This window comes from Peromyscus eremicus, chromosome 17 (assembly GCF_949786415.1).
Source record: "Peromyscus eremicus chromosome 17, PerEre_H2_v1, whole genome shotgun sequence".
Taxonomy (NCBI): domain Eukaryota; kingdom Metazoa; phylum Chordata; class Mammalia; order Rodentia; family Cricetidae; genus Peromyscus; species Peromyscus eremicus.
Window position 1 is genome coordinate 61,040,661 of NC_081433.1, and position 25,169 is coordinate 61,065,829.

General features: G+C 62.2%; 3 protein-coding genes across 4 annotated transcripts in view; 1 reads left to right on the forward strand and 2 right to left on the reverse strand.

Moving 5' to 3' along the window:
- The first annotated feature begins 592 nt into the window (after positions 1-592).
- Positions 593-10,283, forward strand: Ssbp4 (single stranded DNA binding protein 4). Of its 2 annotated transcripts, XM_059244241.1 has the most exons (17): positions 593-758; positions 5,132-5,204; positions 5,300-5,361; positions 5,446-5,530; positions 7,056-7,142; positions 8,038-8,097; positions 8,175-8,244; positions 8,345-8,415; positions 8,494-8,564; positions 8,749-8,794; positions 8,881-8,916; positions 8,999-9,053; positions 9,137-9,207; positions 9,292-9,370; positions 9,655-9,683; positions 9,763-9,870; positions 10,114-10,283. In XM_059244241.1, exons 1-17 carry the CDS (start codon positions 703-705, stop codon positions 10,141-10,143), a joined length of 1,089 nt encoding a protein of 362 aa, XP_059100224.1. In that variant the 5' UTR covers positions 593-702; the 3' UTR covers positions 10,144-10,283. The 2 variants fall into 2 exon arrangements, with proteins under 2 accessions (XP_059100224.1, XP_059100223.1); XM_059244240.1 differs by having other exon boundaries at positions 9,763-10,283.
- Positions 10,284-10,705: 422 nt separating this feature from the next.
- On the reverse strand, positions 10,706-13,561 carry Isyna1 (inositol-3-phosphate synthase 1). Its single transcript, XM_059244370.1, has 11 exons — positions 13,426-13,561; positions 13,221-13,349; positions 12,982-13,143; positions 12,667-12,799; positions 12,386-12,579; positions 12,127-12,276; positions 11,835-12,050; positions 11,561-11,725; positions 11,370-11,483; positions 11,064-11,281; positions 10,706-10,987 (listed from the first exon to the last, which is right to left on the reverse strand). The coding sequence occupies exons 2-11, from the start codon at positions 13,338-13,340 to the stop codon at positions 10,783-10,785; spliced, it is 1,677 nt and encodes a 558-aa protein (XP_059100353.1). The 5' UTR covers positions 13,341-13,349; positions 13,426-13,561; the 3' UTR covers positions 10,706-10,782.
- Positions 13,562-14,954: 1,393 nt separating this feature from the next.
- Ell (elongation factor for RNA polymerase II) overlaps positions 14,955-25,169 on the reverse strand; it is a 49,297-nt gene continuing 39,082 nt past the window's right edge. Inside the window, exons 3-12 of the mRNA XM_059244935.1 lie at positions 24,431-24,552; positions 24,130-24,293; positions 22,198-22,463; positions 20,362-20,486; positions 19,297-19,384; positions 18,426-18,936; positions 16,983-17,043; positions 16,710-16,881; positions 16,437-16,481; positions 14,955-16,346 (exon numbers count right to left, since the gene is read on the reverse strand). Of these exons, the coding sequence (XP_059100918.1) occupies positions 16,230-16,346; positions 16,437-16,481; positions 16,710-16,881; positions 16,983-17,043; positions 18,426-18,936; positions 19,297-19,384; positions 20,362-20,486; positions 22,198-22,463; positions 24,130-24,293; positions 24,431-24,552 (1,671 nt within the window). The 3' untranslated portion in view covers positions 14,955-16,229. The remainder of the gene's footprint in view (positions 16,347-16,436; positions 16,482-16,709; positions 16,882-16,982; positions 17,044-18,425; positions 18,937-19,296; positions 19,385-20,361; positions 20,487-22,197; positions 22,464-24,129; positions 24,294-24,430; positions 24,553-25,169) is intronic.

Genomic DNA, 25,169 nt, shown 5'->3' on the forward strand with positions numbered 1-25,169 from the left:
CGGGTTCCATCCACCCAGGCTAACCAGTGCACACCTGTCATCTCAGCAGCAGGGAGGCTGAGGCAGGATCAAAAGTTCAAGGTCGCGTCCTCTGCTGCTTAATTAGTTCGAGGCCAGCCTGAACTATGTGAAACCCTCTCAAAAGAAAAAGATGGAACCTCACAGCTGGCCGCGCTGCATGTGGGCTCGCCGTGTGTGTCCGAGGTGCAGAATGCCGTGGACGCACGCACTTTGAGGTCAGGAGACCGGTGCATGTCCCGAGTCGAAGCCGAGATACCCACAGCCCCGCGAGTCTGTGCAACTGGGAGTCTCGCTCCACAGCCTTGGTGGGCCTGGAACTCGCAGTCATCCTCCTGCCTCAGCTTCCCGATTTTCAGACATGGCAGCTCTAGAGCGTGTCTCCCGCGTGGGTGTCTGCGAGAGGTACAGTAGCCGCGGCTAAGTCGCGCGCAACCTACTGGTGGGCAGTGCCGCCCCCGCGGCTCTGCGCGTGCGCGCTCCCAGCGCTGGGCCCACCCGCGCGCCCGCCGTTGCCGCTTTAAGAGCGGCGGGAGCGCGCGGCGGCGGTGGCGCGCTTCCCGGAACAGCCCGCGGAGGGCAGCGCTGCTAGAACCCACCCGCGGCCGCAGCTCCCGCGCGGACATGGCTGCGGGGCCCGGGGCGCGGGCAGCGATGGCCACGCGCGCCTGACAGGTGCGGAGCATGTACGGCAAAGCGGGCAAGGGCTGCGCGCCCTCGGACGGCCAGGCGCGCGAGAAGTGAGTGCGCGGCGCGGGGGCCACGCAGGACCGGGGGCCGTGGGGTCACGCGAGACCAGAAGGGTGCGGGATTTCAGGGGGACACACGCGATCCAGAGGGCTCGTGGAGTTGCTGGAGATCAGAATGGAGCGGGATTTCAGGGGTACACACGAGGTCAAGGGGCTCGTGGGGTCATGCGAGACCTCCCGCGTGGGTGATTGTGGGCGTGCGAGACCTGAGGCTCTCTTGGGGTCACGGGAGACACAAAGGACAGAATATATTGGGGGCACTCGAGTTCCAGGGGCTCAGGGTCACGTGAAATACAGAGGGCATGAGATTGCAGCGTGGGAGAGCCAAGGGAGCCTGGGGTCTCAGGACACTTGAGGGGACAGGAGATCAAGGGGTCAGACAGGACCCCAAAGCGGATGCTGGGATCCCACGGCAGTGGATGGGGTGCGGGGTCGGGGGGCTGTGAGCTCTAAGGAGGCCAGGGTGTAGCGGGAGAGCAGGACGTGGATGCGAGCGGTCACAGGACGCCCAGGGCAGCCACAGCATCTGAGGGGTGCGAGACCTCGATGGCTCTGGGGTCTCACAGACCTGACAGGTGTGCGCATTAGGGGCGGCCTGTGAGACCGTGGGGCTCATGGAGAGCTGCAGGGGTCCCATGCACGCAAGCCCCAAGCTGGAGGTTTGCAGCGGGACTCCTAGGGTTCTCGGAGGTTGAGGGACCCTAGGGCCACGTGAGGTGTTGGAGATCGTGAGATTTGCACGGGCGTGTGTGACCTGAGCTGAACTCCACTGCCACTCGTGGGCAAAGGTGTGGGCACAGAGCGGGAGGGAAGGTGTGGCCTCTGGCCGCGTCTGACCTGCAGGTCCTGGGCTACCACCCAGTAGCCCTGGGTGGGCCAGAGTGTTTCTGGCTCTCACTGCCCAGTGTTGGACATACAGGATGAGTGGCCCAGGTGGACAAGCTTCCAGTGAGCACCCACCTGGGCTGGCATTCCTTCCCTGGGTGCCCGTGCAGGGGAGTGGGTGAAGATTTGAACATTTGAAGTGTGCTGGGGGCCCAACACTCACACTGGAGGTGAGGTGAGTGTGCAGAGGCCTGTGTGGGAACATGGCTGGTCACCCAGAAGCTGTGCTGCCCGGCACAGTCCTGGTTATGGGACAGATCACCCTGCACAGAGAAGTCTGGGTCACTGGGGATGCCATGCAAGGCTGCCCCTCAGGCCTCATTTGTGGCTCAGTAAACTCAATGACCCATCCTGGCATCGGGCTGCTGCCCATGTGGGAAGCAGGGGCTGTCTGGCTGGGTCACCCAACACCTGGTGAGTCCCCAGCCTGGGGACTAGTTCACATAGTCAGTAGTCCTGTGCTAAGTTGGGGAGGTGATGGATGAGGCGGGGGTGGGGGGGTCTATGTGAGAGGACACGCACATTCAGAAAGCAAGGGCCCTCAAGGTAGGCTGGAAGGGGAGCAGGGGGGAGAGAAGGGGAGGGATATGGTGGCAGGCTCAGTGTGTGCAAAGGCCCTGTGGTAGGAGCAGGCAGGGAGCTGCGGCTGGGCTGCGGATTAGCAGAAGTCCTGAAGTTGAGTGTGGACCACAGGGAGGCTTGTGTTTTTGAAAGTGCATACAGGAGGCTGAGGCAGGAGGATCTCCCATCCACTCACCTACTTAGCAAGGCCGTCTGAAAAAACAGTGAATTTGGGCTGCGGGCCTCACAGAGAACAGCAGAGAGGCCAACCAGGCTTGGGATGGTTGAAGCCAGAGCCGGGGAGCTGGGGTGGGCGGGAGGCCTGTGTGGGAGCTGGTCCTGGTGGATGAGGCCCCGGGAACCAGGCCTCTCAGCACATGGCTGTGTACGGTCATCCATCTTTCCTGTGGGATCCTCAGAGAGAGGGTAGGCAGGTGGCCCTGCCTCAGTTTACTTACTGCACTGTGGTTGGCTGACCTTTCTGAGTTCAGGACTTCCAACTCTAGTGTCTCAATTACTGACTGGCCCAGCCCTGATTTTTCTCTTCTGAGAAGTGGGGTGAGGGGTCACCCCATCTGTACCCTGGACTCACCTGTTTGTGGCCTCCGTCTTCCAGGCCTGCTGTGCCCTCTCCTCTGTCCCCTCAGCAACTAGAGCCTTGTAGGCCTGTCTGTCTGAGCGTGGGCAGCCAGCTCCACGGCGTCTGCCTGGCTGTGGGGACCCCGCATTTGGGTGGCCAGGGTAAGGCTGGGGTCTGAGTGGACCCTGTGTAAGTTGAAGTGTGTAAGCGTTGGCCGTGGGCACGTGTCCGTCTGGTGCTGCCCAACAGTTGAGGTGGCTTCTCTGAGCAGCCTTCAGGATGACACAGGACAGCCACCTTCCTCTTGACACAGGTGACAACGTGCTGTTTAAGGCCCTCACCTGGGGAGAAAGGCCTGTGGGTGACAGGGTCACTGAAGACCTTGGCAGGACCTGGGGACAGGTTAGATGATGACTGGAGTGTTACTGTCGGCTCCCGGCAGCCTGTCTGAGGGGCGCTGGTAGGGTGACCTTTACAGGAACCCCCGTAATTATGGTGGCCGTGGCAGTGGTGTTTGGGGCCTTGGGAACCAGCTAACATGAAGCTGTCCACGCCGCTCAGCCCGGGCCTGCGCCCCAGGCCGCTCAGCCCTTCCAGCAGGAAGGGCGCTGAGCTTTGTCCTGGCCTGGCGTTCCGCTGCAAGGGAGTTGGGGAAACTGAGGCCTGGGCTGACCCAGGACCGTGCGGGTCTCAGGACCTGTGGCTGTGCCCTCCCCCAACCTGTAAGAGACAATAGGGTGAGTGGGCATGGGCAGAGTGGAGTATGGCGGGAACACCTCAGACTGTTGACGCTGGAGTTGGGAGGCACAGCAGAGGCCTTGGGGTGGGAGGCAGGAGGTAGCGGAGGGCCGAGCTGGAGCTCAGACAGCGCGGGGCCTGGAGCAGGCAGGGCAGACATGATGGGGGAGGGGGCAGTGGCGCACCCTTGAGACTGGCCTTGTGTCCCTCCAGCGACCCGTCTCCACCCCAGTGGCTGGGTCCAGGGGGTCTCCCTGTTGTACTAGCCTTTGTGATTGGGGTGCTGGTGAGAGCCTGCTCACCCGTGACCCCCAATTCCTGAGGCCCCCTTTGGATGTGGGGGAGCTTCCAGGGAGCAGGTGGCTGGGGGGGGCACAGGGATGAAAATACCAACCAGAGAGAAAGAGAAGGCTCTGGGGCTGCAGCAGGGTCAGGCCACCGATGGGCAGGCTGTGGGAAGAGGGTGGAGAATGACGTCACAGTGGTCGAGGAGTGAGCATCCGGGCATCACCGAGCTGTGTCATCCCTATCAGGCCCCAGCGCAGTCTCTGGCCACAGAATGGTAGGCTCTGGTGGCCACAGCTCCTTCCTGGCTATCAGGAGGGGGATTGGGCTGGCAGGGCACCCTGGCCACGCTGCCGTCCCACACAGCTCACGTGGTACAAGTCGCAAGCACGGCCCTCATCTTGGGCCAGCCCACCCCGATCCTGACACAGGCCTCTCCTCTGCCAGCTCGGCCCTTCTAGGTCTGCTCGTGTATGTCTGAGAGAACAGCGTGGGCCCTAGGAGGGTGGCTGGTGGGCCACTGCACCAGGGCAGACCGATGGACAACGGGTGGGCAGGTGGACAGATGGGCAGATAGATGGTGGTTGAAGAATGTCAAGGTGGAGGGCAGAGCCACCGGGTCAGGCTGGGGTGCAAGGTCGCTGCATTTGTCCCCAAGTGTGTCCTGGGACAGACATGAGCTAGTGGGGGCCACGCTGGGGTGTGAGGGGGAGCAGGGCCTGAGCCAGAGGCAGATTATTTTAGGATGAGGCCCTCAGCCAGGGAGGGTGAGGACAGCTGGGGAGGCCCCTGGAGCCCTGCAGGTCCGTGTCTCCAGCTCCCAGATGTCCCTCTGTCCTCATGCCCCTGTGGGGACACCCAGAGAACATATATGTGAGCCAGTGCCCAGCAGGTGGGTGACGCTGGGGATGGGAGCTGCCACGGAAGGAAGACTGGGGGGATGACCTAACCCGCCATGTGGCCCCGTGGCGGGGATGTGTCACTGCCGGCCCTCCTGTCAGCCACGCCTCTGCCTCACCTCTCCCTTCTCCCCAGAGGCACCATTATGGTCTCCTTGAGTACTCTACAGGAAAGGAAAGTTACGGTTATCACTGGATACTAAGGATGAAGATGGGGCCCTTGGGAGGGGCCTTTAGGTGGGGTGTTGATGGATCTATAGGAGTTGGCTGCCACAGGTCACTGAAGCTGTTTCCTGTGATTGGTGGTGCTGAGGATCTAGTATGGGGCTGGGGAACCTGATCGAGGCCTTGTGTTGGGCTCGGCCCGTGGGTGCCCTCTGCTGAACAACCTGAACCATCTCCCACCCTGTCTGCAGGCTCGCTCTGTATGTATACGAATACCTGCTGCATGTGGGGGCACAGAAGTCGGCACAGACCTTCCTGTCCGAGGTGAGCGTCCACTCTACCTGGACACCCCGTGTTGTCCTGAATTGTCCGCTTGTCCCTCTTGGGTACCTGCCCCTCACGCACCCTCTCCGCCGTAGATCCGCTGGGAGAAGAACATCACACTGGGCGAGCCCCCTGGTTTCCTGCACTCTTGGTGGTGGTATGTGCCTGCGTGAGAGCAGACGGAGGGAAGCGGGAACTTCGGGGGTGTGTGGGGTCACCTCGTTCCCTCTGCTGCCCACAGTGTCTTCTGGGACCTTTATTGCGCAGCCCCAGACCGCAGAGAGGTTTGCGAACACTCCAGTGAGGCCAAAGTCTTCCAGGACTATGTGAGTCTCAGGGCTCTGGGATCTGGGCCACTTTTGTTTTTGTTTGTTTGTTTCGAGACAGGGTTTCCCTGTGTCGCCCTGGCTGTCCGGATCTCCCTCTGTAGCCCAGGCTGGCCTCAAACTCACAGAGATCCGCCTGCCTCTGCCTCCCGAGTGCTGGGAATAAAGGCGTGCGCCACCACCGCCCAGCCCCTCTCCATTATTTTTAAAAATACTTTTATTTTATGTGTATGAATGTTTTAAAGCCTGCAAGTCTGGCTGCACACCATGTGCACGCCGTACCTGTGGGGGTCAGGAGAGGGTGTCAGATGCCTGGAACTGGAGTTACTACTGTGGACTGCCGTGTGGGTGCTGGGGACTGAACCTGGGGCCTCTGCCAGAGCAGCCCAGACTTCTAATTGCCCAGCCGCCTCTCCAGCTCCTGGAATTTTTTGTTTCCTTTTTTGTTTGAGACAGGGTCTCACTAAATAATCCTGTTATCCTGGAATCCTCTGTAGCTCATGCTGGCTTCGAACTCGCAGAGATCTCTCTGCCTCCGCCTCTGGAGTGTTGGGGTTAAAGGCCAACTCCCTGGCCTCAGTTTCCCTTTGGCACAGTGGGCAGCCCTGGCCTCCGCTCCGCAGTCCCTAGGCGCCGGTTGCCATAGCAGCGTGGGCGTCGGAGGGCGGGGCCAGAGCCGACTGGTCTTAGGCGCCCCGCGGCTGCGGCCCCGACCTTGGCGTCTCCTGGAAACGCTAGCGCGCCCCTGCCCGTCGTCATGGCAACGCGGGCGGGCGTCGTCGTCGCTGTGGGATGATTGACGGGGGCGGGGGGTGGGGTTCCCGATCAGGCTGCCATCCCGCAGTACCGGGCCGGTCTGCACCGAGGAACCCTGGGGAGCTTTGGTCACGGCAACCCCTAAATCACCCGCGATCGCAAGGGTCTTGGGGGTCCTTGCGAGTGTGCTCTCGCCGTGGGCTGCCGTCTTTTATTATCGGGGCTGGACCAGAGACCTGGCTCAGAGATCGCGGCGGAAGCCTCCTCCGAAGTCCCAGGCGTTCCTGTGCCAGCCAGTGCAGTCTAGGGACGCCGGAAGGTCTCCACCTGTGGAGAAGGCAGTGAGGAGGTGGTCGGCGGAAAGGGCTGTCCTGAGGTCAGCCTTCCCGGGCTTGGGGCCTCTCGCCAGAATGGAATCAGGCAGCGGAAGTGGCCTGTCACCCCCACCCCTGCTCTGGGCCTGTCAGGCCTGGCCCTTGTCCATCTAAGGAGGGTTGGGGACTGTGGCCCCTACCCAGAGTACTGCTCCTGCCTCCTGCAGGGCTGGGCAAGGACTGGCTGCGCAGTTGGGGCGTGCGCCATCAGAAGGCCACCCCAGGGAACGCAGGCCAGTGGAGAAGTCGGGGGTGGCTGTGCCACGTCAGCCTCCCCTTTCTCTGGTCCTGATTGACATCCCAGTCTGGCCGCCTGACACTGTCCCCAGGCCGTCTGCAAAGATGAGGGAGTCACCTGCCGTGGGCTCACCCCATCCTGTCCCGTGTCCTTGCAGAGTGCGGCGGCCCCCAACCCTGTGATGGGCGCCATGGCCCCTAATGACGCAATGGGGGCCGGTCCTGGGGCGCCGGGCTTCTTTCAGGTAGGCTGCCCGGGGCCCCTCTTGTCCCCACAGTTGAGGTAGGGCAAGCTGCAGGCCAGATTCGGTGGTCGCCACAGTGGGTGTGAACGTGTGCACCTTGTCATCGCTAGCGGCGGTGGTGAACCCCGCGGTCAGGTGGGGCCCCCCACACGCTAGTGAACCCCGCAGTCGGGCCCCACACGCTAGTGAACCCTGCAGTCGGCCCCCCCCACGCTAGTGAACTCCGCAGTCGGGCCCCACACACACGTTAGTGAACCCCGCAGTCGGGCCCCACACACACGCTAGTGAACCCCGCAGTCGGGCCACACACACGCTGGTGAACCCCGCGGTCAGGCGGGGCCCACACACACGCTGGTGAACCCCGCGGTCAGGTGGGGCCCCACACACACGCTGGTGAACCCCGCAGTCGGGCCCCACACACGCCGGTGAACCCTGCGGTCAGGTGGGGCTCACACGCTGGTGAACCCCGCGGTCAGGCGGGGCCCACACACACGCTGGTGAACCCCGCGGTCAGGTGGGGCCCCCCACACACGCCGGTGAACCCCGCAGTCAGGTGGGCACACACACACGCTGGTGAACCCCGCGGTCAGGTGGGCACACACGCTGGTGGTGAACCCCGCGGTCAGGTGGGGCACACACGCTGGTGAACCCCGCGGTCAGGTGGGCACACACGCTGGTGAACCCCGCGGTCAGGTGGGCACACACACACTGGTACCTTGCACTGCCCACTTCTGCAGCTGTGCCAACTGGCTGTGGTCTGCAACCTGGCTCTGAGGCAGGGGACTAGCAAGGTTGGAGGCCCCAGCCCCTGCCCTGCCCCCAGGCATAGTAAGAACAGGGCTTCTCTAGGGGAGGCCCGAGCGGAGATGGCTGACTCCCGTGCCACCTCTTCCAGCCCTTCATGTCTGCGCGGTTCCCAGGGGGTGCCCGGCCCACCCTAAGGATGCCAGGCCAGGTGAGAGAGGGCGGGGTGGGGGACAGGACCTGGGTGGGGGTGTGGCCTCCGGCTCAGTACCTCGCGCCCCTCCACAGCCTCCTGTGGGCCTCCCTGGCTCCCAGCCCCTCCTCCCTGGTGCCATGGACCCCTCCCCGCGTACGCAGGGTGAGTAGCACACTCCAGCTGCTGTTCCACGGACGTGCCTTGATGTGGCGTCCGTGCCTGGGAATGCCCAAGCCCGAGCCTCTTCCTTATGTCTGCGCAGGGCACCCCAGCCTGGGAGCCCCGATGCAGAGGGTGACACCCCCGAGGGGCATGGCCAGTGTTGGGCCCCAGGTAAGGGGTGGCCCAACCCATTATGGGGCAGAAGGGCCACGCCCTGGGTTCTTTCTGACTAACCCTTTGCCCCCACAGGGCTATGGAGCTGGCATGCGGCCCCCACCCAATTCCCTTGCCACCAGCCAGGTCCTGCCATCCATGAACATGTAAGGCCCTAGGGTCGTGGTCACCCAGCCTAGAGGCAGGCCGTGTATTCAGGGACAACTTGGGCATTGTTTATCCCACTGTCTGGAGGGGAAACTGAGGCCAAAAGTGTCACTTAGCCCTAGGGAATGACGGGTTGCTGGGCCCTGGGCGCCTGGGCTGCTGCAGCGCCCCCATCTCTTCCAGGGGTCCGGGGGTGCGTGGCCCGTGGGCCAGTCCCAGCGGTAACTCGGTGAGTGGCAGGCAGGGTGAGCTGGGGAAGGAGGGCGCGGGCCAGCTGCCTGCCACTGACTCACAGCTGCCCCTGCCTGTTCCCAGATTCCCTACGCTTCCTCATCGCCTGGCAGCTACACGGTGAGTCCTGCGGGTGCGCGGTGGGACCTGCGGGGTGCAGGCCAGACGAGCTGTGTCTCACAGTCCCCCTGTCTCCGTGCAGGGACCCGCAGGAGGGGGCGGGGCCCCCGGAACACCCATCATGCCCAGCCCTGGAGGTGAGGAACACGTGGGTTGGAGTGGGCCGGGGTCCCCGTTGCACGCACCCACCCACCCACGCGGCCCCTGCTCTCGCCCCCAGACTCCACCAACTCCAGCGAGAACATGTATACCATCATGAACCCCATCGGGCCGGGCGCCGGCAGGGCTAACGTGAGTGGGGGCCGGTGCGCCTCGCCCGACGGGGACCCCGCGGGGGGCGGCCGGCCCGAGCCCCACGCTGCCCTGTGCCCGCAGTTCCCGCTCGGCCCCGGCCCCGAGGGCCCAATGGCCTCTATGAGCGCGATGGAGCCGCACCACGTGAACGGATCCCTGGGTGAGTGGCCGGGCGCCACCTCGCGGCGCCGTGGGCGGGCACCGTGACCCCAGGCGCCGGGACAGGAGGCTGCGAGGGTCGCCGGCGCCTAGCCCCGCTAGTGCCCTCATCTCCACGCCACGGGAGGGGCGGCCGAGAGACCCCTGTCCCCAGGCTCTCGGGCGGCCCCTGGGCGCCACGCCTGCACCCTCCGTCGCCCGGGCCGAGGCTGCGGGAACGGGAGGTCCTGGGGTACCCCGTCCCCGAGCTCCGCACCGGCGCCTGAGCCTCTCGTCTCTCCGCAGGCTCTGGCGAGATAGACGGGCTGCCGAAGGTGAGGTCGTGCGCGCTGGGTGGGTGGAGGCAGGTGGTCTGGGGCAGGGGACCCCCGCGCTGACCGGCGCCGCCCCCAGAACTCCCCCGGCGCCGTGGGCGGCCTGAGCAACGCCCCGGGGACCCCGCGCGACGACAGCGAGATGGCGGCCGCCGGGACCTTCCTGCACCCGTTCCCGAGCGAAAGCGTAAGCGCCTGCGTCGACTCCCCACCCGCGGCCGCGGCGGGCCGGAGGGGCCTGGCGGGCAGACCCCGGCGGGGCGGCCGCGGGGCCAGAGCAAGACCGTGACCGCGGCGGGCCAGGTGGGGGGGCGGCCGCGGCACCTTCCCCTCCTCCCCACCCTCCCCGGGTTCCCCCTGTCCCCGGGAGGGCGGGCCACAGCCTCGGCCGGAGCTGAGCCGCGCTCCGCGCGCCGCCCTCTCTCTGCAGTACTCCCCCGGCATGACCATGAGCGTGTGATAGCCCTGGCCTGAGCCCAGTGTCCTGCTGGCGAGGTCTCGGGTCGCGCCTCTGCTACCCGGACTCCTGGCCAGCCCAGCCTGGATGGCCAGCAGGGCCCCCACGAAGGACTTTCTCATTTTCTAAACACACACACAGACACACACGCGCGCGCGCTCACGCGCGCGCACACACACACACACACACACACACACACAGACGCGCACAAGGACCTCAGAGAAGTGCGGGCCTTCGGACCTATGTGCTGTCACAGGGCTTGGGGCGGAGGACGACTGCCAATAAACACATTTGGTTTTGTCTTTTTGGCACGGCTGGTTTCCTTCACTTGACCACTAGCTTTGGCCTCAGTCCCTGCTCAGATGAGTGGGGTGAAGCTGAGAGACTAACTACCACTTCAGCACGTCAGCACAGGGACCGGGCTGGTGTTGCAGGCCTTTAACCCCAGCACTTGGGCAGAGGCAAGTGGATGGGTTGAGTTCGAGGCCAGCCTGGGCTACATACCAAATTCTAGGCTAGCCAGGGCTACACACTGAAACTGTAAAAAGCCACACGGAGGCCTGCCTGATGGGGACCCTTTATTTTATTGGCAAGGTCTTGGGGACAGTAAGGGAAGGGTTGGGGATGAAAGGATCACTCGACTTAAGCAGTGGACACCTCTGGTGTCGGCGCCTGGGCATGCCCATTGGCATCACCGGTACAGCCATTGGTGGCAGCAGGTGTGGACTCTTTCGTATGTGGCAGTGGGCTGGTGGCTGCAGTCTCTCCTGGCTTGATGCCCGGGCCTGGGCGCTCCATCTTGTGCTCTAAGAGCATGTGGTTCTGGGGCGGAAGCCCCACACAGGCCCTGTGGGGGAGCGTGGACTCAGCAGGGGCCCCCAGGACTGCCCTGCCGCCCGTGCCCGGCCCTCCACCAGGCGCACCTGAGGATGTTCTCGATGCAGCTGCGCTGTCGGAAGAGTGCGTTCACCACTGGGCTGCCCGGGGGCACCAGCGGTGCCTTAAAGAGGAAGCTGAGCAGAGACAGCACGGGGTGGAAGCCCTGAGGCTCAGGGTCCGAGTCGGTGCAGAAGCTCACGCGCTGACAGACCTCTGTGAGCAGCACCAGGTCCAGCATGATGGGCGCCGCCAGGAGCGAGTCCTGGGTGGGGGTTGGTGAGAGGCGTGACAGGGTCTGGCGAACCCACACCCACCCTGCCCACCACACCCGACCCCGTCGCCCTCCGTACCTCACAGGTGTTATGGAGCACCAGGGTGTTGGTTCCGCCCAGCATCAGCTCTGAGGTGTACTCGTCCAGGGCACGCTTGCTGTCACCCACGTAGGGCACGTATTTGATCACCACCTGTGGAGGTTCATCAGGTCACACAGCCCCACGGGTGGGCCGCACCGAGGCCCCTGGCCGCCCTCAGCCCCACCTACGCAGTGGTCCGGCTCCTCTCCAGGTGCGTAGAGCACACGGTTGCTCTGAACCATGTCGTCCACCACACTGCTCTTCGACACTTCCTTGGAGCGGAACTGCAGCGGGGCTGACAGGTTCTGCCCGTCGTTGTTGCCCAGGTGGTTATAGCTCACGATGGACATGGTCTGTGTGGTCGGCAGGGTCATGATGGATGCACGTGCACCCGGCTCTGCAGTACCCTCACCAAACCAGGTTCCTGGCCCCCTCCTGGCACCTCCTGAAGCCCCCAGGTACCTTGAGGCCAGAGCCGATGAGGAAGTCCACCAGAACAGACTTGACCTTCGTCTGACCGGACTTGAAATCATCCCCACCCACGAACACATGGCGCTGGGAAGCCAGCTCCAGGGCACCGGGCACCAGTGTGTTCTGTGGGGACCCGTTGAGGAAGGCGCAGCCCTCCAGGATGCTGGCCACAGCAAAAAGCGTGGATGGTGACACCTCCAGACCAAGCTGAGGGCAGAGAGGCAGTCAGCCAAGGCTCCCTCTGGCCTGGCCTCGACTCCCAGGATTCTGGGCGTGCGCCCACCTGGATAGTCCGCAGCAAGTTTCCGGCTGTGTCATTGCGACCTGCGACCACCTCGCAGAAACGCTCCGTGTTGGCGGTCCACAGCACAATGACCTTGTCCAGTCCTGCGCTGGATCGGAAGTCTCGAATGTCCTTTCGGATCTGCTCCAACTGGGAAAGGATGGGGGAGAGAGTAGGTGGAATCGTCCAAGCCCCCCAGAGGCTTGGGCCGCTCATTACCCGGGACAGAAGGGGGGGGGCAGCCGGCCGAGGCCTCCACCTGTTGCGCGCGCGTGCCAGGGATGAGGTTGTCTGCACGTGCTGTCTGGTTGGCAGCGATGAACTCCGGAATGTAGACGGAGGGCCGCGGACGCAGGCTCTCCATGTGGGGCCACAGCTGCTCCTGGAGGCCGCAGTCCAGGACCTGTGCGCGCCGCATCGCCTCGGCCAGGTTCAGTGAGGAGATATCCCAGCCTAGGTTGTGGGGACCCTCACACTGAACCCATCCCCTACCCTGGGCCTCCCCCACCTACCCCCACCCCACCCCGAGGTTCCGCCCACCGTCAAACACCAGGTCGTTGGGGGCCACCATGGGCAGCAGTGCGCTGAAGGGCGCAAACACCTCGCGGCCGTCCCCATCTAGACCCAGGTTCACGGTGCCCGCCTGGGTCAACGAGCCGTAATAGTTTGCTTCCTGGGGGGGGGGGACGAGAGGAGCAGGGTGCTGAGCAGGGGGGGGCCCCGGCGCGCGGGACCGCCGGCCCGAGGCCACGCCCCACCCTTGCCGCCCTGGCATGACGTCACCCGCACCTCGCGGCCCCGCCCCCGGGCCCCGCCCCGCCATCTCCCCGCTCTCTCCGCGGCCCGGGCCCCCACCTTGCGACCCGTGCGCGTGGGCCAGGTCAGGCGCAGCCGGTTGGCCAGCACGGCCGCGGTGAGCGTGGAGCCGTTGTTCCCGCCCCAGCCGACAAGCATGACCCCGAGCCGGGGCACCTGCCGGGCGGTGCGGAAGGTGAAGCGCGTAGCCGTGGGCTGCACCTAAGGACGGGTGGGGCGTGAGTCGCGGGGCCTCGGGCCCCGGGTGTCCGCCGCCGCCGCCCACGCCCCGCGCGCACCCGCAGCACGCCTCCCTCGCGGCCGACGCGTGTGGTCCGGTACTCGTAGCGAGCCTTGATGGCCTCGGCGCTGTAGACGACGTCCGGGCTGTCCACCAGGACCTGGGCGGCGGGCTCCATCGCGGCGAGCTGCGGGCCAGAGCCGGTGAGGGCGGGCCCTCCGCCCGGGAGCCCACCCTACGCCCTAGGACAGGACCGCACTCACCGGCTCCGAGTCGGACCGGACTACGGAGGCGGGCGGCGTGGGGCCCCAGGGCGCGCGGGCAGCGGAGAAAAGCACGGAGGCCACGCCCCGGCCACGCCCCCTGCTGGGCGTGACGAGCAGCCCAGGGTTCGAGGTGCCTTGGACCCAGGTGGCCGGAAGCAGCCTTGGCCGCGAGCGCCGTGCGCATTGGCTCGCTGCGCAACCACGTTGTACCGGGACCACCCGGCAGCCAATGAGCGACGGCCACCAGCGGGAGGCGGGGCGTAGCTGGTGAGGGGCCTGGGGGTCCCGGCGCTGAGCTCGGCCGCCGGGGTCCGCCCTGCCTGCTCCCAGCCCCGGGCGCCAGCCTGCGTGGCCGAGGGGAGGGGACAGGCCGGCCAGGCCAGCGCGGCCTCCCCCTCGACAGGCTCCGCGATAAGGAGCGTGGGAACCCGGCGGGCAGGCGGGGGAGGCACCTCCAGAACTTTCCAAAACAAGCTGCCTCCTCCTAGCGGAACTTTCCACGGCTGGAGCTGGGCCAAAAAGGTGGATCGTCCGCAGTGTCTGCCCGAAGGGAGGGGGACTGCGCTTTGTAGGCAGGCGTCCAGATTTTTTGTCGTTTCAGATAACCTGAATCAGTCCCAATATGAAGGGACAGAAAGGGGACTGAGCACATCCCGGTGAAGAGGCCCAGGCAGGATTCCCTGACGGAGCTGTTGGAAAGGGTTTTGATGTATGAGCAGGAGACCGTGAAGGGGGAACTACAGGCATATTGCACAGCATCCCCTAAAGAAAAACTCCGGAGAGGAGCTCAGATGCAAGCAGGGACCCATGGGCAGAGGACCCAGACCGCTGGTCTTGTCCTGTCCTCGGGGTGATTTATTGGCCAGCCTGATTTAGGTAATGATACGGCCTACCGGCCAACCTGCCATCCCAGCATGTGGGAGGTTGAGGCAGAAACACTGTGCAGTTGGGACATTTACTGGGCAAGGCTGACAGGAGGACTGGGGCCTGGACCTCCTGGGGGAGGGGGCTGAGGCCAGGGACCGCTTTGTCTGGGAGGCGGCGATGAAGAGCAAGGCCAGGCTGTTCCCAGGTGGTGGGTACACAGCGGCCCGCAGGGCGCCGCCTGGCTCTCCTTCCGCCTCCTCAGCCGCCTCAGAACTCTCAGAAGTCTGGCCAAGGCCTGGAGGCCGGCTGACCCCGGCCCTTCCCTTTGAAAACAAACATGCTCACAGACTGCCCTGTGCAAGCCCAGCCTCTGCTGTCTGCTCAGCCCCACCGCCCCTTGCTGTGATCTGCTGTTGTTAAAGCAGGCCCCATCCTTCTTAGTAGCTGGAGTGAAGGTCTCACCTGCGGGCCTTGGCGCTGCGGGAGAGCCCACCCTGTTTGTGCCCGGGGCACAGGAGTGCCCAAGTCTGCCATAGTGCCTGACCACCCCAGCCTGCCTGACTGGCCTCATCCCTCACCTCACCACAGGGGACCCTGGGCCAAGTCCTCACGTAGGACCACCGCACATCCTTCAGTGACATACACAAAGCACAAGAGGGTTCGATTCCATCAAATTTATTATAGACTTTAAAAGTCGGCGGTTCACCTGCTTAGTGTACAAAAGACAGGTTCTGAGAAAGGGTCCCCAGGAGGCGCCGCCTCTCCTGTCAATTGTAACGTTTTGGCAAAAGTGAAGACTGTAAACACCAACTCCATGGCTCAAAGTAGACTATCCACTGTACAGTCCAAAGGCGGAGACCACCAATAAGTTAGACCACCTCTAACCTACCAGCCAGCACCCGCAGCCCTAGAGCCTGGCCCTGCACTCCCCTTCATAAATCCCAAGACAACAGAACAAAACAGACCAATTCAACTGATAGTCCCTGGGTGGAGTTCCCAGGGCAGGAGAGGGGTGCCGGCCCCAGCGCAGTGCAGCGTGGGACATGCACTGTGCCGAGAATCTAGCCCTGCCCCATTTAGAAACCAACAGCTGTTTAAACATGAAGGGTTGGTTTCCGATAGGGTCTGAGGACCCCAGGGGTCCCAAAGAAAAGCAAAGAGCTGGGTAGGGTAGGACTGGACCAGGCAGGTGCCTCCTGGTAGCCAGGCTCTTTGGAAGCCATCCAGAGACACCCCCAAGGTTTAGAAAAATAGACATCTGTGTTTGAGCTTCTGCTCTCCCTGCTCTGCAGCTGTGGGTGCAGGGACCCTGCAGCCTCCAGCACATGCCCACCATAGCTTCCTTCTGAATGTGCACAGCTCAGAACCCACGCACGGGCGCGCTCGCATACACACACACACGTGCACACACACGCGCACACACACACACACACACACACACACACACACACCAATGGCCCCTAGGATCTGGGGTATGAGAAGACGAGGCACAGTAAGAAAGCAGCAATTGGGGGCCACAGGCCTGCGCCCTGGAGAAGGCGAGCAAGGCACCACCCTCAGTCCCCCTGCCAGAGAGGACCCCAGGACCCACAACGGATGGAGGGATGGAGCGAGGCCGGCAGCACAAGCCTTACGCAGCCTCCATGGGACATGAAGAGCAGGTGTGTGGGGGCTGAGGACCATGTGCTGCCGAGGCCACCGCGGAGGGCTTCAGGCACAGCCGGGAGCTGCAGTGACCTTGCCAGCGGGGATCTGAAGGTGGCAGGCCCTGGCACTGCCCACTCTCCCTGGAGCCTCTAACCCTGGAGGCATGGGCCGTGGAGGAGGCACGGAGTAGAAAAGGTACAAAAATAGACAGTCTCTGTGGCAGCCAAAGGGCCGAGTTCATAGAAAACTAGAAAAGGCAGGCGGGCCCTCGGGACTGCGGCGGTGTGCTAGGGCCAGGCCTGCAGCTGCCGCTGGTCGTAGTCGGCGATGAGGCGCTTGATGTGGGCCAGCTTGCGGTGCAGGTACTCACAGCGCCGCTTCTCTCGGCTGTAGTTGGTGTTGGTCTGCAGGGAACCAGGGCGCGGGTGAGACCCAGCCAGCCAGCACCCGGGCCGGGCGGGCTTCCCACTCAGCACCCACTCTGCCTCACGCACCTTTTTGATTTTCCGGTATTCCTGAAGAATCTGCCCACGGGTTGTCTGGGGAGAAACACCAAGAACTAATTATGTCCCACCTGGGAAAGCTCCAAATGTCAGCCCTCTCTGGAAGTGACCAACGAGACAGGCAGGGGACATGGCAGGGGAAGACACACAGGGAAGTGGATGCCCCAGAACCCCGTGTGCGCTACAAGACCTCCTGAGGCTAGGACCCAGCCCAGGTCACACGCTCTGACCCGGTCACTGCCGGCTCTGGATGGCTAGCACTACCTCATACTCCTCGGAGCCCTGGCTCAGCTGCCTGAGCTGTTCATCGAGCTGTGTGAACCTGCGCGTGATCTGCTCGATGCGCGCGTGCAGGCTCCGGTACTCGTTGTATTCGGCGTTGAAGTCATTCTTGTAGCTCTGACGCTGCTCTGATGAGGAGATGGCAGGGTATTTCCTGAGGGACAAGAAGGGCTGCTGGGCTCAAGGGCACAGTGGGCAGCGGCACCTGGCTCAGGCAGGGTCCAGATGGAGGCACAGCCTAGGTAAGATACTCACAGCAAATAGTCCGGGGTCTCTGATGTGGCCGTGGGGACACTGGCACAGGCTCCATTCAGACCTGCATGAGCAATGCACCCTTAGTCCAGGGTCGGGGTGGGAGGTGCAAGCCATGCGTGATGGCCACAAGTCTGGGCACTAGCAGTGGACCCTGTGCTGAGACCAGCTGGCCAGAGTGGGAACCCACTGTCCAGGCCACAGCCACATAGCCCAGACATGGCTGGCAGTGTGGGGCATTTGCACTGGCTGGAGACACACCCTGGCCATGCAGACAACAGGGCAGATGTTGTCTCTGACGGCACAACAACCGTAAACCTTGTTGGCACTAGCCTTCACTCAGTGGAAGGACTCCATCAGACCCTAGTCCTTTGCACAGCACACGCTGTGGGCTAGGCTGGCCAGGAGCGGGTCCTCCACACGGCATTCCCGACCAAACCCACCACCAGGAGCTGGTGGGATCTAGGAAGGGGAGAGCAAGGTGCAGGCAGTACCTGGGCATGAGTTGCTTGCCAGGCAGAGTACCATTTTCCAGCCATTTAATTCATTTCTTTGGTTTTCATTTACAGGTAGCCTGGGCTACCCTCCATGGCTGGGATGACAGGGTACACTTGCTGCTTCCCTGGGCCAGCAGCTCAAGGTCCCCACACACCCATTTCCATCAGATGCTCTCAGCCTAACCTACTGTGGCTGCAAGGCCCCCGGCCGGCCCCCCGGTGCTGCTCTACAGACTGCAGGGCCCAGTGGCAGGTGCTGACTGAGTGAGACCCTGGACACTTGCACTGTGGAGCTGACCAGGCTGACAACGGCTCCACAGGGACAGAGATGGCGGAGTAGGGGTACACCGAAGGCATCTGCTGAGGCCCCACGGAACTTGAGCAGAGTCATCCCATGGGCTAGGCCTCAATGGAAGGAGGGAAAAGGAGTGTCCTGTGCAGCCACAACATCCTGCCTAAGCACATGGGGCCAGGCGACCTCAACTGGTCCTCACGCGGGGAAGCCAGCTGTGCTGGGCTCTGTTGCAGGGGTGTGTACTGTGTCTGGTTTCTGGTCAGGATGGGGCTGTGGTTTCTTTGAGGGTAGTGTGCCCTGTCTGTCACTGAGATCCTCTGGAGACAGCACCTTCAGCAGGTGTGGCAGTGGTCTACAGAGGTCTCCTCTCAAGGACTGCAGACACAGGGCTCCAGATGCCTCTGCCTCCCTCCCCGGGGGTCCTCCTGTCCCAGCAGCCATTGCCCCCTGGATACAGCCGCTCTCTTCACTGGCCCAGGGCATCAGCGCTCCCAGACGCTGCTTCCCATGGTAACCTGGCATGGGTGCTGTAGCCCCGAGCTCCAAGCACTGAGCAGGCTGGTGGCCAGAAACAGTGGCCCCAGGTCCTGACTCCAGTGCTGTTCTCACACCCCACACCCCAGCGGCTCAGAGAAACAACCGGGTAGTACTGACCTGAGGTGTCTGGGAGCAATGCAGGGGCGGCAGGGGCGTCCGGCTGTGGAGCAGGGGGCCTGTCCTCAGGGGGCCTGTCCTCAGGGGGCCTGTCCTCAGGGGGCCGCTCTCTGTCCTTGTGCTTCTTGGACTTCTTCTTGGGTCGGCTGTGACTGTGCGAGGAGCCAGTAGGTCGCTCAGACTGGGTAAAGTCCGTCAGCAGGGGCAGACCGAGGTGAGAGGCTGGGGCTGGGGTGGCCTCCTGGTGCTTGTAGTCTGGGGCACTGTGGCCCAGGTCATTACTGACATCAGCCAGGGGGTCGTGGGTCCGTGGGGGCTCCAGCCGTGGGGGCAGATGGCTAGAACTGAAGGTGTCCGTGGGGGTGGGCCCCAGGGTGGGCAGCATGGTCTCATGGCCATTGGGGGTGCCCAGTTTGCCATTGAGGGTAGGCTGTGCTCGCTGTGTGAAGTGTGAGATCCGGGGCTTCTTGCTGGCCAGGGGGTCAATGAAGTCTGTGGACTGTGGCCGTTTCTGAAAAGTGAGCAGAGAAGAACTAGTAACCACCGCCAGGGCCTGCTGTGGCCACACGGGGGCGCCCGTGCACAGCAGGCCACACACAAGGGAAGGCGGTCCCTCCACACGGGTGCCTGCCCTGATTGGGCAGTGACTGGAGGGGAGCCAGGCCACTCACAGGCATTCTGCAGATACATGGCTGTGGGCACTGGAAGGTGAAGGGACAAGATCTGGGGGCACATGGCCACCCAGACAGACCCTCCCGGCCCCTGAAGAAAGCAATTCCCCTGAGGGAGCATGACTTAGGCAGTGGGTATTGACACACAGGGCTGTGGGGTACCATGAAGACCCCACACTCATCTATGCCCAGGCAGGTACCTGAGAGGGTGAGGCTGCGTGCCCGTGCTCCCGGGGTGGGCTGGAGGCAGTGGAGTCTGAGATGGCACTCTGTGGCTGGCACAGCTTCCTGCAGAAGAGTGGTAGAGGCACCATAGTGGCACTGCCACTGTGCCCTGGGGACTATGGCTACACAGAGGGCCAGATTCCCAGAGCCAGAGCTGGGCTGTATGCAGGACAGATGCCCAGCAGAGCCAATCTGGGTCCTCAGGGAGGACTCCTGCTCTGGCATGCTGAAGTGTGGGCAGTCAGCACCGGGGCACCCACTGGCACAAAGGCCATCCTGTGTGTGAGCTGTGACCTTGTATGTGGTCCTGCTATGCACAAGGTATCACCCTCACTCCCACCCTGACCTGGTACTGAGCACCCAATGGCTCATCACGGGGAAATGGCATTAGAAGTGATGACTAGTACCACTCACACAGGTGAAGTATACCCTTGCCTGTGGACCAGTAAGAGGCCCAGTGTGGATACCTTCAGCACTTGGGTGCAGGTAACCCTGACAATGGGGCACACACTTGTCAGCGCAGCACTAGTGGAGGGCAGGGACAGGAGGCAGGTCAGGGGGTAAGACAGACATGCATTGTCTCTCTCAGACCCTGGCTAAAAAAAGAAAAGAACCCGGGCGGTGGTGGCACACGCCTTTAATCCCAGCACTTGGGAGGCAGAGGCAGGCGGATCTCTGAGTTCGAGGCCGCCAGAGTAAGCTGGTGTCCCTAAACTTGAGGAATCGATGGCAGTCTCTCAGGGAGAAATCACTCAAGAACCAATTAGCTGCTCCACTCCCAGCACCAGTGCCCAGGGGAGGCATTTAATTATTGTGCCATTCTCCTGGGGTCTGCCTCATGTACTCTGTGGGCCCAAGAGGCTCATTAGAAGCCATGGGGACATGGATGGGACACCCCGGCCCAGAGGAGCCTGCACTGTTGGGGACAGCTATGATCGAGAGCCATCTGTCAGGCTGTGGCCTGTCCAAGGCCTCTGAGGCTGGAGCTGGAGGAGGCTGGAGGTGGGGCTGCTGCCACCCACGTCTGCACAGGACCTTACCGCATGAGCACTCGCTTCAGCAGCTGCTGGTCGCCCTCAGAGTAGCCAGGCCAGTCCTTCTGCACATCTTTGTACATGCAGTCCCTCAGAGTGCACGTGCCGTCTTTGGGGTTTACACTGGCCACCTGCAGGATATCCAGTTGTCACTGAGGAAGTCTGGGGTGGTGAATGCTTGGGGATTCTACAGGGACATGAATGAGGATGGCACCTGTGTACCCACGCTATCCCACCTCAGCTTCCCTGTGCTTGACCACCGGTCACACAGAAGGTTTAGATTGTCTTTCGGATGAGGGACAGCAAGCCATCCATATACCCACAACCCCTCACAAGCCTCCGCCCCTTTCAGGCTGGTGACCACCAGCCAGTTCTCTCTCGCTCATCCCAGGTTGTCTGTCAGCTGAGGCTCAGGGCATCTCATCAGAGAGGCCTGAAGGGGCCAAGGCCACGTCTGTGCCAGCCTTGCTGGGCTACAGAGTGAGGCATAGGCACACACCAGCCATTCAGCTGTACCAAGGCCATAACCTGTAAGTACTCTGCGTTCTGCTGCCATTTGAGAGGAATGCGTTTTGGGATTTGGAGATATAGCCTTGCCTTGTAGCCCAGACTGGCCCTGAACTTACAATTGCTTGTCTGTGGATACTGGGATCATAGGTGTGCCAGCATGCCAAGCTGGCAAGGGCCTTTTACTGGCTGAGTGATGGTGACTTCATGATAGCACTGAGGTTTAAATGGTGCACTGCCATGCCCTTCACCCACAGCTTCTCCACAGCATGGACACATTTCCCTGATGGCATGTGGTCTGACCACCTACTACTGCCAGCATCCTGCTAGGGCAGACTTCTGGCTTCCTTGGTCTGTCTAGCCCCTGGACTGCCCTGCTTGTGCTCAAGGCTCCTCACTGCAGAGCTCAGGGCCTCTGCTGACCTGGGAAGGCTGTAAAGGACCATTCTCAAACCTGTGGGATTCTGCTACCCCACTCCAAGTGCAGTTGATAGGGCTGGTTACACGAGAGAGGCCTGGGAACCGCATGCTGCACCGTGTGCACTCCACGGTCTCTCCAGACTCCAGAGCGTTCTGTGAGACCCCTGATATTGTGCTGTTACCCAGAGCACAGGGCGAGGTCAACCCCAATCCACCTCTATGCTGTTCCCCAAGGCCTGGCTGGTGCTGTCAAATTTATTAATTTTTTAATTTTACATGTGTGGGCATTTTGCCCAAATGTGTGTGTCTGCACCATGTGCATGCCTGGTGCCTATGGGGACCAGAAGAGGGTGTCAGATCCCCTGAAACTGGAGTTACAGTTGTGAACCAACACAGGAGTGCTGGGAATGGAACCTGTGTCCTCTGCAAGAGCAGACAGTGCTCCTCACCACTGAGCCGTCTCACCGGGCCCTGAATGTGTTTTTCAGTTATTAGGGTGGGAAACGCTGTGACTGAACTCAAGTGACAGACTGCATCACCAGACAGCAAGCTCCTCTCCCCACTGAGCAGTCTCCTGAGCCCCGGCTAGTGGCTGGAAGTCAGCAGCAGGGCCCGCCTTGCAGAGCCCCAGGAAGTACCGTGGGTGGGAGCAGCAGGAAGGCATAGCCCAGGTGTGAACAGTGCAGGCTAACAGCAGTCACGGACACAGCTCTGAGCAGGTCTCCAGGCGGTGGCTGCCTGCCAAAATTGTGCTCCAACACCATACGGGGCCGTGGGTACTGCCTGCTAGGAAAGCACTGAGGACATGCCCGCAGTTCCAGGAGGCTGGGCCTGAGACCACCTCCGAGTCAGGAAGCCTGGAGAACGGTTTTCCCAGTGCTCACTGCACATGTGGTCAGGCTGGTCTGTACCCACCTGCTGCAGCAGGCTGTCCAGAATGTCCTTGTCCGCCTGCGTCAGCCCGTCCTTCTGCAGCCGCAGCAGCAGCTCAGCCTTCCTGTAGGGCCTCAGGGCCAGGAGGTGCAGTACCCGGTCTCGGAAGGGCCTCTGTACCACACTGCTGGCTCCGCTTCCACCGCTCTTTCTGATGGCACTTGCCAGGTTGATGGGGGTGGCCCGCTTCCGGGAAGGCACCGCATCGGCTGCCCCTGGTGCTGGCTTCCGGAACTGAACCTTTTTACCTGCAATGAGAGCTTGGGTGTCAGGGTGCAGTGGGCAGCCATACACCCTGCCACGGAGGGTGCAGCAGGTTTAACACTCAGGAGCAGCATCAGCGTCCACAGCACAGCACAGCAAGCAGTAGGCAACAGAAGAGAGGTGGGGAGAGACTGTGCAACTGAGTGTGTGGGCGTCTTGCCACAGCCCAAGGACGGAAGGCACTGGGAGATGACACGTCCCGGCCTGTGGAACTAGGAGAGCCAACCACCATGGCGTATGTGAAATCGGAGCCCTAGCCTGCGGGCACAGGGGCCCTGCAGGAGCCCCAAGCCCCACTCTGCTTGCTCCTGCAGCTTTCAAGGCAGTATGGTCATGGTATCTAGGCTGCCCTAGCAGCTGCAGCAGAGACCTGGATGCCTGTGGCTGAACTGCAGCCTCGCCCAGTACTCTGTGGCAGGTGCAGGCATCAGAAAGCCATCGTGAGCAAACCCGGCACCTAGAGGCCTTCAGCCAGGAGAACTCCCTTCACAATCTGTTCAGTCTGGTATGGAGACAGGGTCTCACTATGTAGCCCAGGCTATCGGCTCACCATCCTCCTGCCTCAGCCTCCTGGGTGCTGAGATGACAAGTATGCCCATTAGTTAAATGGTGACCGTCTTAGAAGTCACCATGGTACTATGACAAGGTGTGACAAGATGAGGTTGATAACAAAACTGTGTCCACAGGACCACAGATCCATTTACATGTATGCAGACCCCATCTTGACCTTGAGAGTGCCTGTCACCAGGGACAGCACAAAGGACAAAGTCCAGCCGTGCTCGCTCGACTGAAGTCCTACCCAAGCTGCCCCACTGCAAGTGTGTGGGGTTGGGGAGAAGCGATGTGAAATTCCAACTCTTATTTTTTAGAGATGTACTTGTTTTTATACGCAGAGTGTTTTGCCTGTGTGCATGTCTGAGCCCATATGTGCAGGGCCAGTAGAGGGCGCTGGAGCACCTGGAACCAAACCTGGGTCCTCCGCTGAGCCATCTCTCCACCTCCCCTCCCCACCCGCCAAGGCAGAGTCTCCCGTGGACCAGGCTGGCCCCAAACTCACCACTTATGCTACAGTGGACAGCAAAGCCCACAAGGCCTCAGCCTGGCACCAAGCATTACAAGCACCTACGGAGGCTGAGCTCCTGAGAAACAGTCTCCCCGGGAAGAGCACACCAACTGACAGCCGGGTGAGTAACGTCACCCAGGCCGAGCAGGCTGCACTTGTGTATCAGGAATACACACATCACTACACAAAAAACATCATACGGCAAGACGAGGGAGGCCCTTCCTTCCTCCCTGGTAATGCCTGGTGCTGACCCATTCATTGCTGGATTGTCCTCATGAGGCCAAGTTCACCCACCTCCCAGTCGGCATCTGTGGCCACAGTGCCCTTTGGAAGAGTGCCTGGGGTCAGCTGGAGTACTAAATAGGGCCTTGACCTACTCATAGCCCTGCACTTCTCTGATGAAGGTTCCCCAAGGCCACAGACTGGGAGAGGGTGGCTGACCCAGGGCCCTGTAGCCACAGCCCCTACCCTCCAACACCCTCCGACATGGACATGTGGACCTGTGAACATGGCATGTGGACAGACCCCACCCTGCCTAGAGCAGAGCGTGACCACGCTCCTGGCCCGGCATGCTGCCTGCCACTCACCCATGTAGCGGCCTCCAGCCTTAATGACGATGGCACTTCGGCTCCGAGTCTCCTCCTCTGCCTGTGCCATGCTCTGTCGGGCCTTCTGGTAGGAGTCATCAGTGGCGCACACAGTGACCTTATCCTGGATGCTGCCCAGACAGTCCAGGTGGACATCCCCGTGGCTGCAGAACAAGAGGAAGTGCCACCATTGAGGTGCCACCTGAGCCATGCCATGCCAGCCCGGGGTACTGCAGGAAGAGGCACAGTCTAGCTGTGGTAGTTTTGGGGTGCCTAGGGGCCTGAGGGCAGGTAGCCTTACCTGGAGACGTACTGCTGGATGCAGTCAAAGCTGCCCTGAGGGCTGTCTCGGCCAATGTTGGAGAGGTAGAAGGAGAAGGCCCGTACCTCCGCAGGGCAGTCAGGCTGGGGTATGGAGATGTGCTGTGGGGAGAGGGGATGTCACTGTGGTCCTCGGCACAGGGAGGCTGCAGCTCAAGCTACCACTCACCCCCACAGACACCATGCCACGGTTGCCAGTGTGCAACCTGCACAGCAGGACATGGAAGTATCTTCCTCTGTGGCACCTCCTGGCATAAAGGGACAGGATGGCAACTCATCCCCACACTCTTGTCAGACTCAGGCAACAGAGGAGCTCACCCTAACCACTGGCCTCTGGGTGTCACTCAGATTCCCCACCTGTCAATGGGGTTGCCCTGACCTGGGGCATCCATGAAGGTCAGAACGCATCCAGCTGCCACAGCAGCCAACAGCCTGCACTCCTGCCAACATGTGTCTGCAGACAGACACGGTGTGCATTCCATCCTATGGCCCTGCGTGGCTCAGCAACCAAGCCTAAAAGGCCCCATTGCCTGTGTCTGCCTTAATGCAAACGTGGGTTTTTGTTTTTGTGTGTGGTTTTTATCGAGACACAGTTCCTCTACGTAACAGCTCTGGTTGTCCTAGAACTCACTATGTAGACCAGGCTGGCCTTGAACTCACCAACATCCACCTGCCTCTGACCTCTGGAGTGCTGGGACTAAAGGCGTGTGTCACCACCA

Excerpts from the sequence above, each read along its gene's own strand:
- Ssbp4 (XM_059244240.1), top strand. The coding sequence starts at position 703 with ATGTACGGCAAAGCGGGCAAGGGCTGCGCGCCCTCGGACGGCCAGGCG. Across the intron at positions 5,531-7,055 it reads CCAAAGTCTTCCAGGACTAT|AGTGCGGCGGCCCCCAACCC; the intron begins GTGAGTCTCAGG and ends GTGTCCTTGCAG. Across the intron at positions 8,565-8,748 it reads GTCCTGCCATCCATGAACAT|GGGTCCGGGGGTGCGTGGCC; the intron begins GTAAGGCCCTAG and ends CATCTCTTCCAG.
- Isyna1 (XM_059244370.1), bottom strand. The coding sequence starts at position 13,340 with ATGGAGCCCGCCGCCCAGGTCCTGGTGGACAGCCCGGACGTCGTCTAC. Across the intron at positions 12,277-12,385 it reads CTGGCACGCGCGCGCAACAG|TTGGAGCAGATCCGAAAGGA; the intron begins GTGGAGGCCTCG and ends ATCCTTTCCCAG. Across the intron at positions 11,282-11,369 it reads TGCTCCATAACACCTGTGAG|GACTCGCTCCTGGCGGCGCC; the intron begins GTACGGAGGGCG and ends ACCCCCACCCAG.